The 13,271-nt window shown below is 35.2% G+C and overlaps 2 protein-coding genes across 2 annotated transcripts; both read left to right on the forward strand.

Annotated features, from left to right (window-relative positions):
- Positions 1-1,565: 1,565 nt before the first annotated feature.
- LOC141647371 (putative methyltransferase PMT26) lies at positions 1,566-7,284 on the forward strand. The gene is made up of 9 exons (XM_074455515.1): positions 1,566-2,097; positions 3,168-4,134; positions 4,247-4,396; positions 4,595-4,865; positions 4,972-5,082; positions 5,165-5,339; positions 5,796-6,068; positions 6,536-6,730; positions 6,831-7,284. Exons 2-9 carry the CDS (start codon positions 3,202-3,204, stop codon positions 7,057-7,059), a joined length of 2,337 nt encoding a protein of 778 aa, XP_074311616.1. The 5' UTR covers positions 1,566-2,097; positions 3,168-3,201; the 3' UTR covers positions 7,060-7,284.
- Positions 7,285-9,454: 2,170 nt separating this feature from the next.
- On the forward strand, positions 9,455-10,066 carry LOC141648810 (uncharacterized). The gene has a single exon (XM_074457525.1). It carries the CDS (start codon positions 9,455-9,457, stop codon positions 10,064-10,066), a length of 612 nt encoding a protein of 203 aa, XP_074313626.1.
- The last annotated feature ends 3,205 nt before the right edge of the window (positions 10,067-13,271 follow it).

Here is a 13,271-nt window from a genome sequence, read left to right on the forward strand (position 1 = left end):
GAAAATCAAGTCTAATCATACCGCTACTAGATTTTTTTTTTTTTTTTTTCAAATCTAGTTACAATCCCAAACTTTTAGTATCATGCTATATAAGTTACTTTGTATATTAAGGTACAAGATATGAACTTCAACCATCACCTTAAAGTTTTGGTTGAAATGATTTTCTCACATGGTATTAGAAGTCGGTGGTTAGGTCACGTGTTCAAATCACGGAGCCTCCAAAAATCTCAAGTGAAATTTGAGCGCATGGTATGGGTGAACAGTGCATTATCCACTTTGCAAGCTTAATGAGCAATATTGAGCATTCGAATGAGGAAACCATCACCTAAAGATTTTGGTTGAAAGCGTATCACACTGTGTACATTATCATGAGTAAATGACTTTTTAGAGTGAAAATTGAGGGTAAACTTAGTAAACCGTTTAACCACAATTGACCCGACAATCCTATCCAAACACAAAAAATACAACTTGGAATTGTTCGAATTAGAAAATGAATCGACGCTTGAATTATATCCGCCTCAATTACCCTATTTATAATGTCCTCCAAAGTCGAATAACAAAAAATTGTACTCCCTCCTATTCGGAATAACCGTCCCATTTGGACAATGACACGAAAATTAAAGAATGAAGTTAAAATAATGAAAAGTATTGTATATGGGTAAGAATATAAGAGTTAAATAATGAAAAGTATTGAATATGATGGTTTATGGGTGGTTGAGGTAGTAAATAAAGAAAAGAGATAAGGGTAGGAAAATAAAAAAAAACATATTCAAATATGGCAAATGGACAGTTATGTGAATAGACGGAAATGACAAAGGGGACACTTATTCTGAATAGGATTGAGTACATACTAGAAAGAGTAAAAAGGTACCCACGAGTAGGGGTGCTAACGAGTCGAGCCGAGCCCGAGCTTGGCCTTGCTCGGCTTGTGCTCAAGAACCAAAACTCGATCTCGAGCTTACCCGAGCTTGTAAAAAATGTGCTAGTTATCAAGCTTGCGAGCTTTAACGCGAGCTCGAGCCAAACTCGAGCTCAAATCGAGCCTATATATAATGGTTAATTTTTTAGATTTTTTTTTCTTCCGATATTTTCAGTAATAAGGCTCGAAGGTTAAATGTAAAATATTTGGCAAATCGGTGAGACATTTGATATATGTGATACAAAGATATAATAATGATAAAATATTTTTATAAAATATGATCAATATCTTATATAATCACACATGTTCGAGCTGCTCACGAGTTTTTCGAGCCGAGCCAGCGTTTGTTTGGCTTGACTCGTTAAGCACTCGAGCCGAGCCCGAGCTCGAGCCGATCTGGCACGAGCCAAGCTTTGACCGAGCCGATCACGAGTTGCTCGCGAGCTGTCTCGTCTCATTAACACCCCTACCCACGAGTCATGACCACTCAGATCAACTGGCAATGGGCTGTTCTAACTTAGCCAGAGGTTTTATGTTTGAGCCCTGAAAATGCAACAGTATTAAAACGAATGAGGGAGAGCTTTACCGCCCTAGTATACCCAACTCGAATTTGAATTAAATTGGATAATTTATGCAAAAAAAAAAAGAAAGAGTAAAAAGGGAAGTAGCAAACAAAGTCGGCGATGCCAACTATCAGTCCAACAATCCAACTCACACTACTAAAATCACGGACCATTCACTTTCTCAATCTCTAATTAATAACGATTTTCCCCCAAAATTAACAAATCTTAGATTCTCCATATTTTCAGCTCACCCTAATTCCCCTTTTACCGCGCAACTTCCTTCACATCAATCTCAATTCCACCCAATTCAATCACCACAATATTCAATTCAATTTTATTCAATTCAATTCAATTCAATTCCAGAATTTTCAACTCATTTTTTAAATAATACCCAATTAAACAAATAATTACCATCACAGTAAAAAAAATTACCCAGATTTGTTTTGGTCTATATTAATCAACTTTCACACTCTAATCAGTATTCATACACTATCTTCATACTTCCATTCTCTCTCTTCTTTCACCATTTTAATCCTTCATACTTCATACTATGATTTATCATATAACATACTAAATTCTTTGATTTCTCCTCTTTTTTACTTAGATCCCACCAAGGTTTGCTCATTTTTATCACTTTTCATGATTTAAGTTTTTTAGCTAAACGTTTGCTGTAAAGTGTAATTTTGATTCATATAGTTGAGATCTGATCTGGGTTTGTTTTATTATTGCTTGATTTTATTGGGAAATGTAATCGGTTTTGATTTTGTTAGTTAGCTTGTTTAAGAAATTTTTATGGTGATAAAATGTTGTTGTATGATTGGATATTTTAGTGTTTTTGTTTGGATCTGTCTAGCTTGGGTACTTATATTTGATTGGTTATAAGTGTAAACAGTTAGTCTTGTATGAGACGGTTTTACATGTGAGACGAACCCGAATAGGCGAATCCATGTGTACTGCTATTCTGCTAATGCTCAGTTTATTTATATAGGGTTTTTGTGAATAACAGAATTATTATATAGAATTTTCGTCGCGGTTTTATTGATGTAAGTGTACTGTCAGTCTTGTATGAGTCTAAAACGGGAGACTAACCCGAATACTTGTGTATTGCTCGTTTTATTATACGATTAATGGTATATAATTTCGACTGCGAGATGTACTTTATCTTATCGGTATATGGATTGGGAATTGGGATAGATTTGATGCATTATTGGTTTTATGGATGCAATAATTCGACTATAGAATTTTAGAACATGGGTGTGGATTGTATTAATATTTTTTTAATTGTTTTCTGGCACTTGGGTGTGTTATGCTATTTAGCTTAGCTTATAGGAGTTGATTGTCTCGTCTCAGCTAGTTAGTTGTACGGTTGCGCGAACATTTTGACATTGTTGGCCCGTTAGGGCTTCAAGGGTTAAACCCTGCTTTTGGCTAGGCTCATGGAGGTTGTTAATAATGAGTAATCTTGTGGTTAACACATTTTGGTTTGTTAGGGAAATCGAAATGATGTACTTCAATTTGATATTGATTGGGGATTTGGGTTGATATGTACTCCCTATGATTTTGTAAATGTAGCATGGTGTACATATATAAAAAGTGGGTTTCTCTTTGATCTGATTTATGTATGTGAATGTGACCGTATCGTATAATACGACTTAAATTCAAGTGATCTGTTTTGTTTTGTCCAGGACTGTAAACCTAGGGGGTTTAAAGAGTAAAGAAATGGCGTTGGGTAAATATACGAGGGTTGATGGGAGGAAATCTTCTAGCTATTGTTCCACTATCACTGTGGTAGCGTTTGTAGCTCTTTGTTTAGTTGGGGTATGGATGATGACTTCATCTTCGTATTCCTCTTCACAAAATATCGACGTTCCCCAACAGAAACACAAGTCTGATGTGAAGCAGAATGTGCCAAGTGAGAGCAACGAGAGTGTCACAAAGCCGTTTGAGGACAGTCAGAGCAATTTGCCAGATGATGCCACAAAAGGGGACAGTAATGTGAGTGGTACCCAAAATGAGGCTCCACGAGAGGAGAAGAAAGATGAGGAGTCCAGTGAAAGTGTCGAGGAAAGCAAATCTAATGACACTAGCAAGGATACGGAAGACCTTGAGTCCAAAAAAGATGGCGAATCTGAGGACGCAAAGAAGGAAGGTGGCGAAGAAGATTCTGGGGAGAGCAAACCAGATTCCGATGACAAGGGGGATAACTCTGAGGAGACTCCTAGTGAAGCAAAGGAAGATAAGAAAGATGAAGGTGAGATAGATGAGAAGGTGGATCAAAAACAGGACAAGGAATCTGACGATGGCAAGAAGGAGAATTCCCAAGAGGTGTTCCCTTCAGGGGCTCAGTCAGATCTTCTTAATGAGACTACAACCCAGAACGGGGCTTTTTCAACTCAGGCAGCCGAGTCAAAGAATGAGAAAGAGTCACAGAAGTCGAAACAACAGGAAGAGTTGGCATGGAAACTCTGCAATACCACTGCTGGCCCGGATTATATTCCTTGCCTTGATAACTGGGATGCAATCCATCACCTTAGAAGTACTAAGCATTATGAGCATCGGGAGAGGCATTGTCCGGTTGAACCTCCCACATGTCTTGTCCCTCTTCCAGAAGGATATAAGCGCTCAGTCGAGTGGCCCAAAAGCCGAGACAAGGTAAAATGGAGTGTGTTTGACGATATGAAACTTCTTTTCTTTTCTTTTCTTTCTTGTTTTTTTGTTTGTCCTTTCCTTTTGGCTAAAAAGGGTACTTTTTTTGTTTCTGCAGATCTGGTACTACAATGTCCCACATACCAAATTGGCTGAAATTAAGGGGCATCAGAATTGGGTGAAAGTTAGCGGTGAATATCTCACCTTCCCTGGTGGTGGAACCCAGTTCAAGCATGGAGCTCTCCACTACATCGAGTTTATCGAAAATGTGAATATCTTTTTCCTCTTATCACAGTTATCAGAATACCAGTTGCTCAGTTCTGAACATTCGTAATCTCATAGGCTGTTCCCATTGCAATTTAAACTGTTCTCTTTATTCTCGTGTCTTGACTCTTGTGAAACAGTTTTAGAAATGATGGAAGTGTTGCTTGCTATAATTCTCATGGTTTCTTTATGATGTCTACAGATGTTGCCTGATATTGCCTGGGGTAAACAGTCTCGTGTTGTGCTGGATGTTGGGTGTGGAGTTGCCAGCTTTGGAGGTTTTCTCTTTGACAAAGATGTACTTACTATGTCGTTTGCTCCCAAAGATGAGCATGAAGCCCAAGTTCAATTTGCCCTTGAACGGGGTATTCCTGCCATATCTGCTGTCATGGGCACTCAGAGACTTCCCTTCCCTGGGATTGTTTTTGACGTTGTCCATTGTGCCCGGTGCAGGGTTCCTTGGCATATAGAAGGTACTTTCGCTTCTCCCGCCACCTCTTACAATGTCTCATTTTTTATGTCCTCATTTTGAAGTTCTACCTTAGCTTTGGCACTTAATTAAGAGCACTTGTTATATAGGTGGAAAGCTTCTGTTGGAATTGAACCGTGTACTGCGACCTGGAGGTTATTTTGTGTGGTCAGCCACTCCAGTTTATCAGAAGCTAGACGAGGATGTTGAAATCTGGAATGGCAAGTTCTTTTTCATTTGGTAGTGGTTTTAGATTTCTTCTGCTCTCACTTTTAACACTGTGAGGTGTTTTCTCTTTGACAGCCATGTCTAAATTGACAAAACAAATGTGCTGGAAGCTTATTAAGAAAGAAAAGGATACCGTGAATGGGGTTGGCATAGCTATATATCAGAAACCCTCAACAAATGAATGCTATGAGCAGAGGTCAAAGAGTGAACCCCCATTGTGTGAGAAAACTGACGATCGCAATGCCGCATGGTACTTTCTGATTCTAGTTTCTGTAAATTCATAGTTTATAGGGGTCTTGACTCTTGAGTCTTGATGATCAACCTTACAGAAACTATTTCCAATGACATACGGCGTATGGTGAAAACTGCACCAATAATTGCATTGATCTATTATCAGATTAAACATTTTGGTGGATCATTTATGATTTATTTATTCCGTCAGATTACATCATGTCATCATATATAATACATATACTTGTGTTGTATTAACTATTAACTATTAAGCTAGAACAAAATTACATTATGCCTAAATCAATGATTTTAAGAATTTAAGTTTGTTAAAAGTCAAATGGAGCCAGTAAAAGTGTGCTGGAAGGATTAGTAATTTCGAGTCATGATTCCCAACCTTTCTTGAGGAAACATCCTTTTAGGCAGCTGCAAAACAGGTTATCAAATTGTTCATTTTTTGTGTCTTAACACTTGACAGGCTAGTCCCCTTGCAATCATGCTTGCATAAAGTTCCAGAAGGCGAAGTAGAACGGGGTAGTCAGTGGCCAGAGCAATGGCCTGAAAGAGTACAGAAAGTACCATACTGGTTAACTAGCTCTCAGGTTGGAGTGTATGGAAAGCCGGCACCTGAGGATTTCAGCGCAGATTACCAGCACTGGAAACATGTGGTCAGCCAATCATACCTGAATGGCATGGGCATCAGCTGGTCTAACATAAGAAATGTGATGGACATGAGAGCTGTATACGGAGGGTAAGTACAAAGTTAATTGAATTTCTCAAGATTTTAACCGATGTGACTATGTGAGTGGTAGTCTTTATCAAGCTGAACTTCTCTCCTTTGTTTATCATTTACTCACTCCTGCTATGTGAGTGAGAGGAAGGTAGCTCTCCCGAATCCGAATTACGTGAGTGGTCAAGGACTCAAGGGGTATTGACTTTGCTGTTTGCTCAAATCCTTTTGCTTCGTACTCGTAATTCTTAGATACAAAGTCTCTTGGAAAACGGTTTGTAGTAAAATATTGTGAAACTATCCATTCATTGCACTTGCATGGCTAGACTCGTACAGTCATAGGAGTACCATATATTATGAATTACAAAAAGAGAAATTATATTGATATTTAGGTCGGTAACATGCTGTTTTACAGTATTACTTGAGTAAAGCTGCCTTTCAGAAGTATTAGTATTCCGATTCTGATATTGGTATTTTTATGTATGCAGATTCGCTGCCGCACTCAGAGAGATGAAAATATGGGTTATGAATGTTGTGGCTATAGATGGCCCAGATACACTTCCTGTCATTTACGAACGTGGCCTTTTTGGAATGTACCATGATTGGTGCCAGTCATTTAGCACCTATCCTAGGTCATATGACCTCCTCCATGCCGATCATCTTTTCTCCAAAATTAAAAAGAAGTACGTATTTTTCGAAGCACACTATAATCCTGTTTTTCATTCACTCAAGAAGACATTTTACTGTTTCACTAATTGTTTTCTTTTTGGAATCTGGATCTAGGTGCGACATGCCTGCTTTTATAGCGGAGGTTGATAGGATACTGAGACCAGAAGGTAAGATAATAGTGCGCGATTCTGTAGAAATCATAAACGAGTTGGAAGCAACATTCAAGTCTATGCATTGGGAAATAAGGATGACTTATTCCAAGGACAAGGAAGGATTGTTGTGTGCCCAGAAGTCAATGTGGCGACCTACTGAGCAAGAGACCCTCGAGTATGCCCTTATGTAAGTCGGTCATGTTTTAGATTTAGAGTTCTGTCCCCAAGCTACTCCATATGATTCGATATTTTTTACGTTCTGTAGTCGATTTTGTTGGTAAACTGTAATTTTGCTTTCATTCTCCCACCCACAAGAAATCTCTCAATTGTAATCATGAATTATAGACGTTTAGACTCTTTCTCTCTCTGGGTTCCGATCTTATATAATAGCCTGGAAGATGTAGTTTTTGCTTGAATGTTGTTCTGATCGGCCATTGGTTTCTACTTTGGAGCCTCTTTGTAGCTTCAAAACCGAGACAACTATTAACCATTGGACATTTGGACAGCATAGTTTCAACCGATGATAGGTTCAGGTTGGAAAATGATTTACTTGTTGACGATAATATTTGACTTCTTTACTTTTTGGAGTTGGTTTATAAAGTTTGATAATAACTGTGTTAAAAAATATATATTATGTATTTTAATATGATACAAAAATATTCATAAATGTTGGGAGTAAAAGGTAATTTTTTGCAAAACTATATTTTCAACAAAATTAATTGAACAAGAGGAATAATTTTCGTTTTGAAGACGGCAGGAAGTAAAGAACATTATTGTAGTGAAAAAGATAAAGTAACCATATGATCTAATACATTTTTCAGTTGGGATGTCTCATACTCTTACTCTATTTGTTTATCCTCATATTCTGAGTATATGTTCGTTCAACTTGATCTTTGTGATAATGAGTAAGAAATTCGACGTACACGACTACACAAATTGTTACGTGAAAGCAAGAAGATTAGAATATGATACACTCTGATATCCTTCAAATGCAGGATCCTACGACTTTACACATGAAAGTAGGGCGTATGTTCGGAAACCCCCTTGCCTTTTATTCCTGCTGACAATGAACCACATACCAAGAAATACAAATTATACGTCCCGATCATTTTATCCGTTAAACATTCATGTACCATTAAGCTTCCCTTGTGACGGGTTATACAAAGAGGGACTCAATAAATGAGTTTACATTAGATCGTCTAGAAGAATACGATCTTACATAAAAGTCTCTCTTGAGTAAATAGTACTCCCTCTAATTTCCTAATATTCCCCCTTACTTTTGGACACAAAAAAATAAGAAAGGGGAAGGAGGAGGAATAAAGTATTGGTAAATATTGTTAACTAGTTGGAATATTAGGAAATTATCTGTAAAAATATATTCTTAAGTTAATAAAAAAGCCCTACTATGTTATCATCGATAGAAAAAAAAATCGTGAATGGTATAGATGATAACCGATGAATTATTAGTGCTTTTAGTATAAAACTTTTGCCATTAAGTGACATAGTTATAATATGTCGCTAGCTTTTTCAGTGTTACAGGCACAACCGGTTTTTAATTAGATACAAAACGCTTTATCTATAAACATGGTGGAGTTCACCAGTATGAACCCTTAATAACGGAGAAATATCTTTATGAGTTTTGCAAATTATTTTACAACTACGTAAAACTGAATTATGTTACAAAAAACAGCAGGTATCATAATTATATATATTTAGTGCGTTGGGAGAAAATGTTAGACCTCTTATAACATAATTTTACCTTGACTATTTACAATTAAGAGTATTTGCTCCTTATAGACATCACGCAATATTTCTTGTTCTATTACATAGAATGCACGCGCACCTAGTAGTATTATATGTGACAACATCAATTAGTAGTTTATGTCATTTTTTATAATAGTTGGGTTACCAATTTAGTTTAATAATGTCAGTTAATAGTATACTCCCATTGTCCCGGTCATTTGTTGTCTTTTTTCATTTTGGAGTGTCTCAGTCATTTGTTGTCCTTTCTATTTTAAGAATGAATTTGATGAGTAATTTGATAATTCACACTCAATTTATTCCACTTGTCATTTAGTAATTGCCTCCTCCCATTTCCTTGGTCTTTGTGACAAAACCAAAGGATAACAAATGACCGGGACAAAGGGAGTATATTTTATGGCACAACTGAAAACGTTAATTTACGTTACCATGGTTTGCTAATAGAAAACTATTAAATTTAACAAAAATTCAAATTATGCTAAAAATGGAAGCAAACAAAATTTTGGGGGTTGATTTAGATGAGGACAGATTAATCGCCGGTTCCTATTACAAAAAAGCAACGAAAGCGTTGTGACATTTGGTATTAGTTGTATACTAACATTCAGAGATATAATTGGATTGTAGAGTTACCGTTCTTATTGTCTTAGCACCATCTATTTTTTTACGGAAATAGTCTTTGACTACTTAACCTTAAAAACTCCATGCAAAATATATAATACGACATCTTAATTTGGTAAATTATGAAAACCTCTTTGCGAACAATGTCCTTCTTGTGGCCTTGATACATTTGGTCTCTATCATCAATGTAGAACCTTAATCTCTCGAATGACGTTGTTCTTGAAACTACGTAAAGCTGACGTTTTGGATGGTCAGTGGTGTATTGGTGTGGGAGATTATTCTGTCAGGAGGTGTTATGAATGGGTACGAGAGAGGAGGGCTCAGGTGGACTGGTATAAAGCTGTTTGGTGCCCTCTGACAGTTCCTAAGCATTCCTTTATTGCCTGGATTATTGTTCACCAGGGACTGATGTTGAAGGACAGGCTGAAGTGTTTTCAAGTATGTGCAGATGACTTATGCTGCATTTGTATGCAATGCTCTGAAACTCAGCAACATTTATTTTCAGAGTGTATGTTCAGTAAAGCAGTTTTGCAGAAGATTGGTTTTTGGCTCTCTGTAGATCTCAATCAGAACAATATTTTGGAAGCCATTAAAAAAAGAAGATGGAGTAGACTCAAGAAGTCTATGGCTACTGCAGCTCTCCTTGCTTGTTGGTATGCTGTATGGTTTCAAAGGAACAATGCTCGTCTGAAGTTATCTGTAGATAAACCTGAGTATGTTGCTACACAGATCAAAGTTAGTCTTAAAGCTAGGTTCTCCCAATGTAAACTGTCTGGAATCAAGCAAGCTGATTCCATATGGTTGGCCAATGTTCTTTAAGCTTATGTTTTAGGGGGCAAATTGTATTAGTTTGAAAATTGTAATGTTCGGAAATTGGTTGTAAACTTTGCTTTATCAATGAAATGCTTACATTTTAGCAAAAAAAAAAAATAGTTTCGGCAGGTAAATTTCAACATGATTTAGTGCTCTAGTTTATTGTTATGGCGTAGCATTAGAGCGGGCAAACAATGAAACGACACGAAAACACGGCAGGAATTCGATACGAAATTAACGGGTTTGGGTTGACATTTAACGACCCATTTATGTAAGTGGGTCGACACGAACACGACACAAGATTTAATTGGGATAGGTTTGGGTTGGGCACTCTACACACGAACCCGACACGAATAACCTATTTACTAAATTAATCACAAATTTTCTTGATACTCACATAAATATACTTACACTTTCCAAATATGACATGACACGAAAAGACGACACGAAATTAACGGGTTAGGGTTGAGGTTTGAGATTTGATGACCTATTAATGCAACTGGATCGACACGAACAAGACACGAGATTTAATTGGGTCGGATTTGGGTTGAAGAGTTCGTGACCTGTTTAAACGTGACACCTGAACCCGACACGACATGCTCTGTTTGTCACGTCTACGTAGCAAGGCCTCTACGTATATTGTCTGTGCTTAAGAACGAAAAGAATCTTTGTATCTGAGGAAGTCATTACTATCCTCGGGTTCAGGACTTTTTGCCGACTTTGGAACCCGTAAGTATCTTCCCTTCTACTATGAGTTTCGAGGGCGATTGATAATAAGACAAGCCCTGTTATACCACACTTGGTTGAGCATACTATTATGAGTTATATTAAAAAAATTCATGATGTATACTCTCTCTCCCCTTCTTAAACTCTTTCACCTTGCTTCTTAGAGGTCAAAGTTTTATAATTTTGACCATTAATATGTCGAAAATCATGATCAAACTTCCGCATTAACAATTGTGTAGAAGCAATACGGAAGATCATTGCAAAGAGGATGAAATACATTTAGTGTGAAATTTCTAAAAGATAATGAATCTTACTCCCAAAGTCTACACCAACTAAAATACCCGACCAAATCTCGCATAATGAAAACAAAAGCGACGCCTAAAAGTAAGGATGTCAAATGGGGGATAAGACATGATGAATGTCAGGCCTTCTCATACCCGTATTTAATAGAAAAATTACATGTCCCTACTTGTCGCAAGTAAAAAAATTCAAAACCATAACTGCTTCAACTTTGGGAGATCTTAAAATAGTTTCGTTCCATTTAAATGTCATATAGTCGTCTATTCTATAACTTTCTCAAATAATTCTGATATTATTTTACCCATATATAACACCCATAATTGACACGATTTAAATTTCAGTTTGAGTCTAAAACTTTATTTATATTCGCTACATCCAAGACAAATGCGATATAGTTGGACACTTGTGATAGATTTTCCATTTTGATCAAATTATTTTACTTTTTTTCTTATTGTAGAGCTAACAATAATTTTTATTCTTATGTAGTTGGAGTATATATGTACCTTGTGTTACAATGTCTAATTGCTAATATTTATTCTGAACCAATAACTATAATGGAAATTATAAAATTAAAAATGGAACTTGAGATCAACTACTAACAATATGGTCAAAAATACGTAAACATTAGCAAAAAAACATCAAGAAGTAATTAATTAGATATGAGGAAGGTCGGGAGATCATGAAAAATCTCATATTTAGGCTTTATTTCAAAGAAATTAGCTATTGAGCAAAATTTCATTAATCTTAATTTTTTTGTAAATATTTGATAGATAAATTATTTACCAAAATAAGAGTAGCATGTGAGAAATAAGTTACCTGTTTTTTTTTATTCATTCAATTTATAATATTAAATATAGAGAACTTATTATGTTCTTTTATATCATTTTGCCAAAAAAACAGCTACCTTTTGGTTAGTTTGCCAAACATTTTTGGCTTAATCAATTAAATTATCACCTCTTAATTTTCAATTACCTTTTAAGCTACATTTAGGTTTTAGTTAACTTTTCAGTTAGTATGACAAACGAAATTTAAGATATAGTAGTTAATTATATTTTACTCCCTTTTGAAATCCACATTTTAAAAATTACTCCCTTTTGAATTTTTTTTTGCTAAAATCACTCCCTTAAGTTGCATTTTTTTTTTTTCTAAAATTGCTCCAAACTTCAATTTAAGTAACTTATTTTCTCTGTTTTTGAACTCTCCATCCATTTGTCTACATAATTATACCTTCAAAGTATATAAATTGGCTAAGGCGCAAACAGAATAAGTTCAAAAACAGACGAAATAGGTCACTTAAATTGGTGTTTTGAAGTAATTTTAGGAAGAAATGCAACTTGTGAGTAATTTTAGCAAAAAAAAATCAAAAGGGAGTAATTTTAAAAGTATGAATTTCAAAAGAGAGTAAAATCTAATTAACTCGATATAGTATATGAATAATGTTTATATTATAATTAATATATACCATATAATTAATTACATTGTGTATTTTGAGTATCACCTACTCGAATAATCTTATTAAAATAAATTTAATCTACTTATATTAGGATAACTTTATTAAAATATTAAGAAATCTACTTTTATTAGGATAATTTTATTAAATTTATTTCGAAATCTACTCTTGTTAGGAATTCTAAAAAAGTTGAACTCTCTAATATCGCTCGAAAAGTTTCTGCTTTATATATATGTATGTATGTATGTATTGATTGATTGATTGATTGTAAAGATTATAGGATAGAGAGAATAATAAAGAATGAATAATGAATAAAAGAATGGATAAAGTAGTGGGAGTTGTTGATTTGTATGAGAGAGAAAATAATAAAATAATGAATAAAATTTAACAAAAAAAAAAAGAAAAGAGAAAAGATAATCAAAGTTGTGTGAAAAAAGAAAGAGGAAAGATCATAGGAAATTGGAGGAAGTACTTCATATATCAATCAATCAATACTATATATTAAATCCAGAAACCAAGGGGCTTCAATGTAATTAAAGAAAGTTATACAAATTAATTATACTATATAGTTTTAAATCACTAGCACCGTGTGATTGACCCGATTAATGGATCTTAATGCAAATATTATATAGTTTGGGTTAAAATTAAATTATATAGAAGCTTGGTAATTTTCCTAAACATTTGTAAGAGACAAAAACATGGTCAATTTCCATAAAATAAAATAATTAATTAACA

This window comes from Silene latifolia, chromosome 3 (genome assembly GCF_048544455.1).
Source record: "Silene latifolia isolate original U9 population chromosome 3, ASM4854445v1, whole genome shotgun sequence".
In the NCBI taxonomy this organism is placed as follows: domain Eukaryota; kingdom Viridiplantae; phylum Streptophyta; class Magnoliopsida; order Caryophyllales; family Caryophyllaceae; genus Silene; species Silene latifolia.

Excerpts from the sequence above, each read along its gene's own strand:
- LOC141647371 (XM_074455515.1), top strand. The coding sequence starts at position 3,202 with ATGGCGTTGGGTAAATATACGAGGGTTGATGGGAGGAAATCTTCTAGC. Across the intron at positions 5,340-5,795 it reads GACGATCGCAATGCCGCATG|GCTAGTCCCCTTGCAATCAT; the intron begins GTACTTTCTGAT and ends AACACTTGACAG. Across the intron at positions 6,069-6,535 it reads ATGAGAGCTGTATACGGAGG|ATTCGCTGCCGCACTCAGAG; the intron begins GTAAGTACAAAG and ends TTATGTATGCAG.
- LOC141648810 (XM_074457525.1), top strand. The coding sequence starts at position 9,455 with ATGACGTTGTTCTTGAAACTACGTAAAGCTGACGTTTTGGATGGTCAG.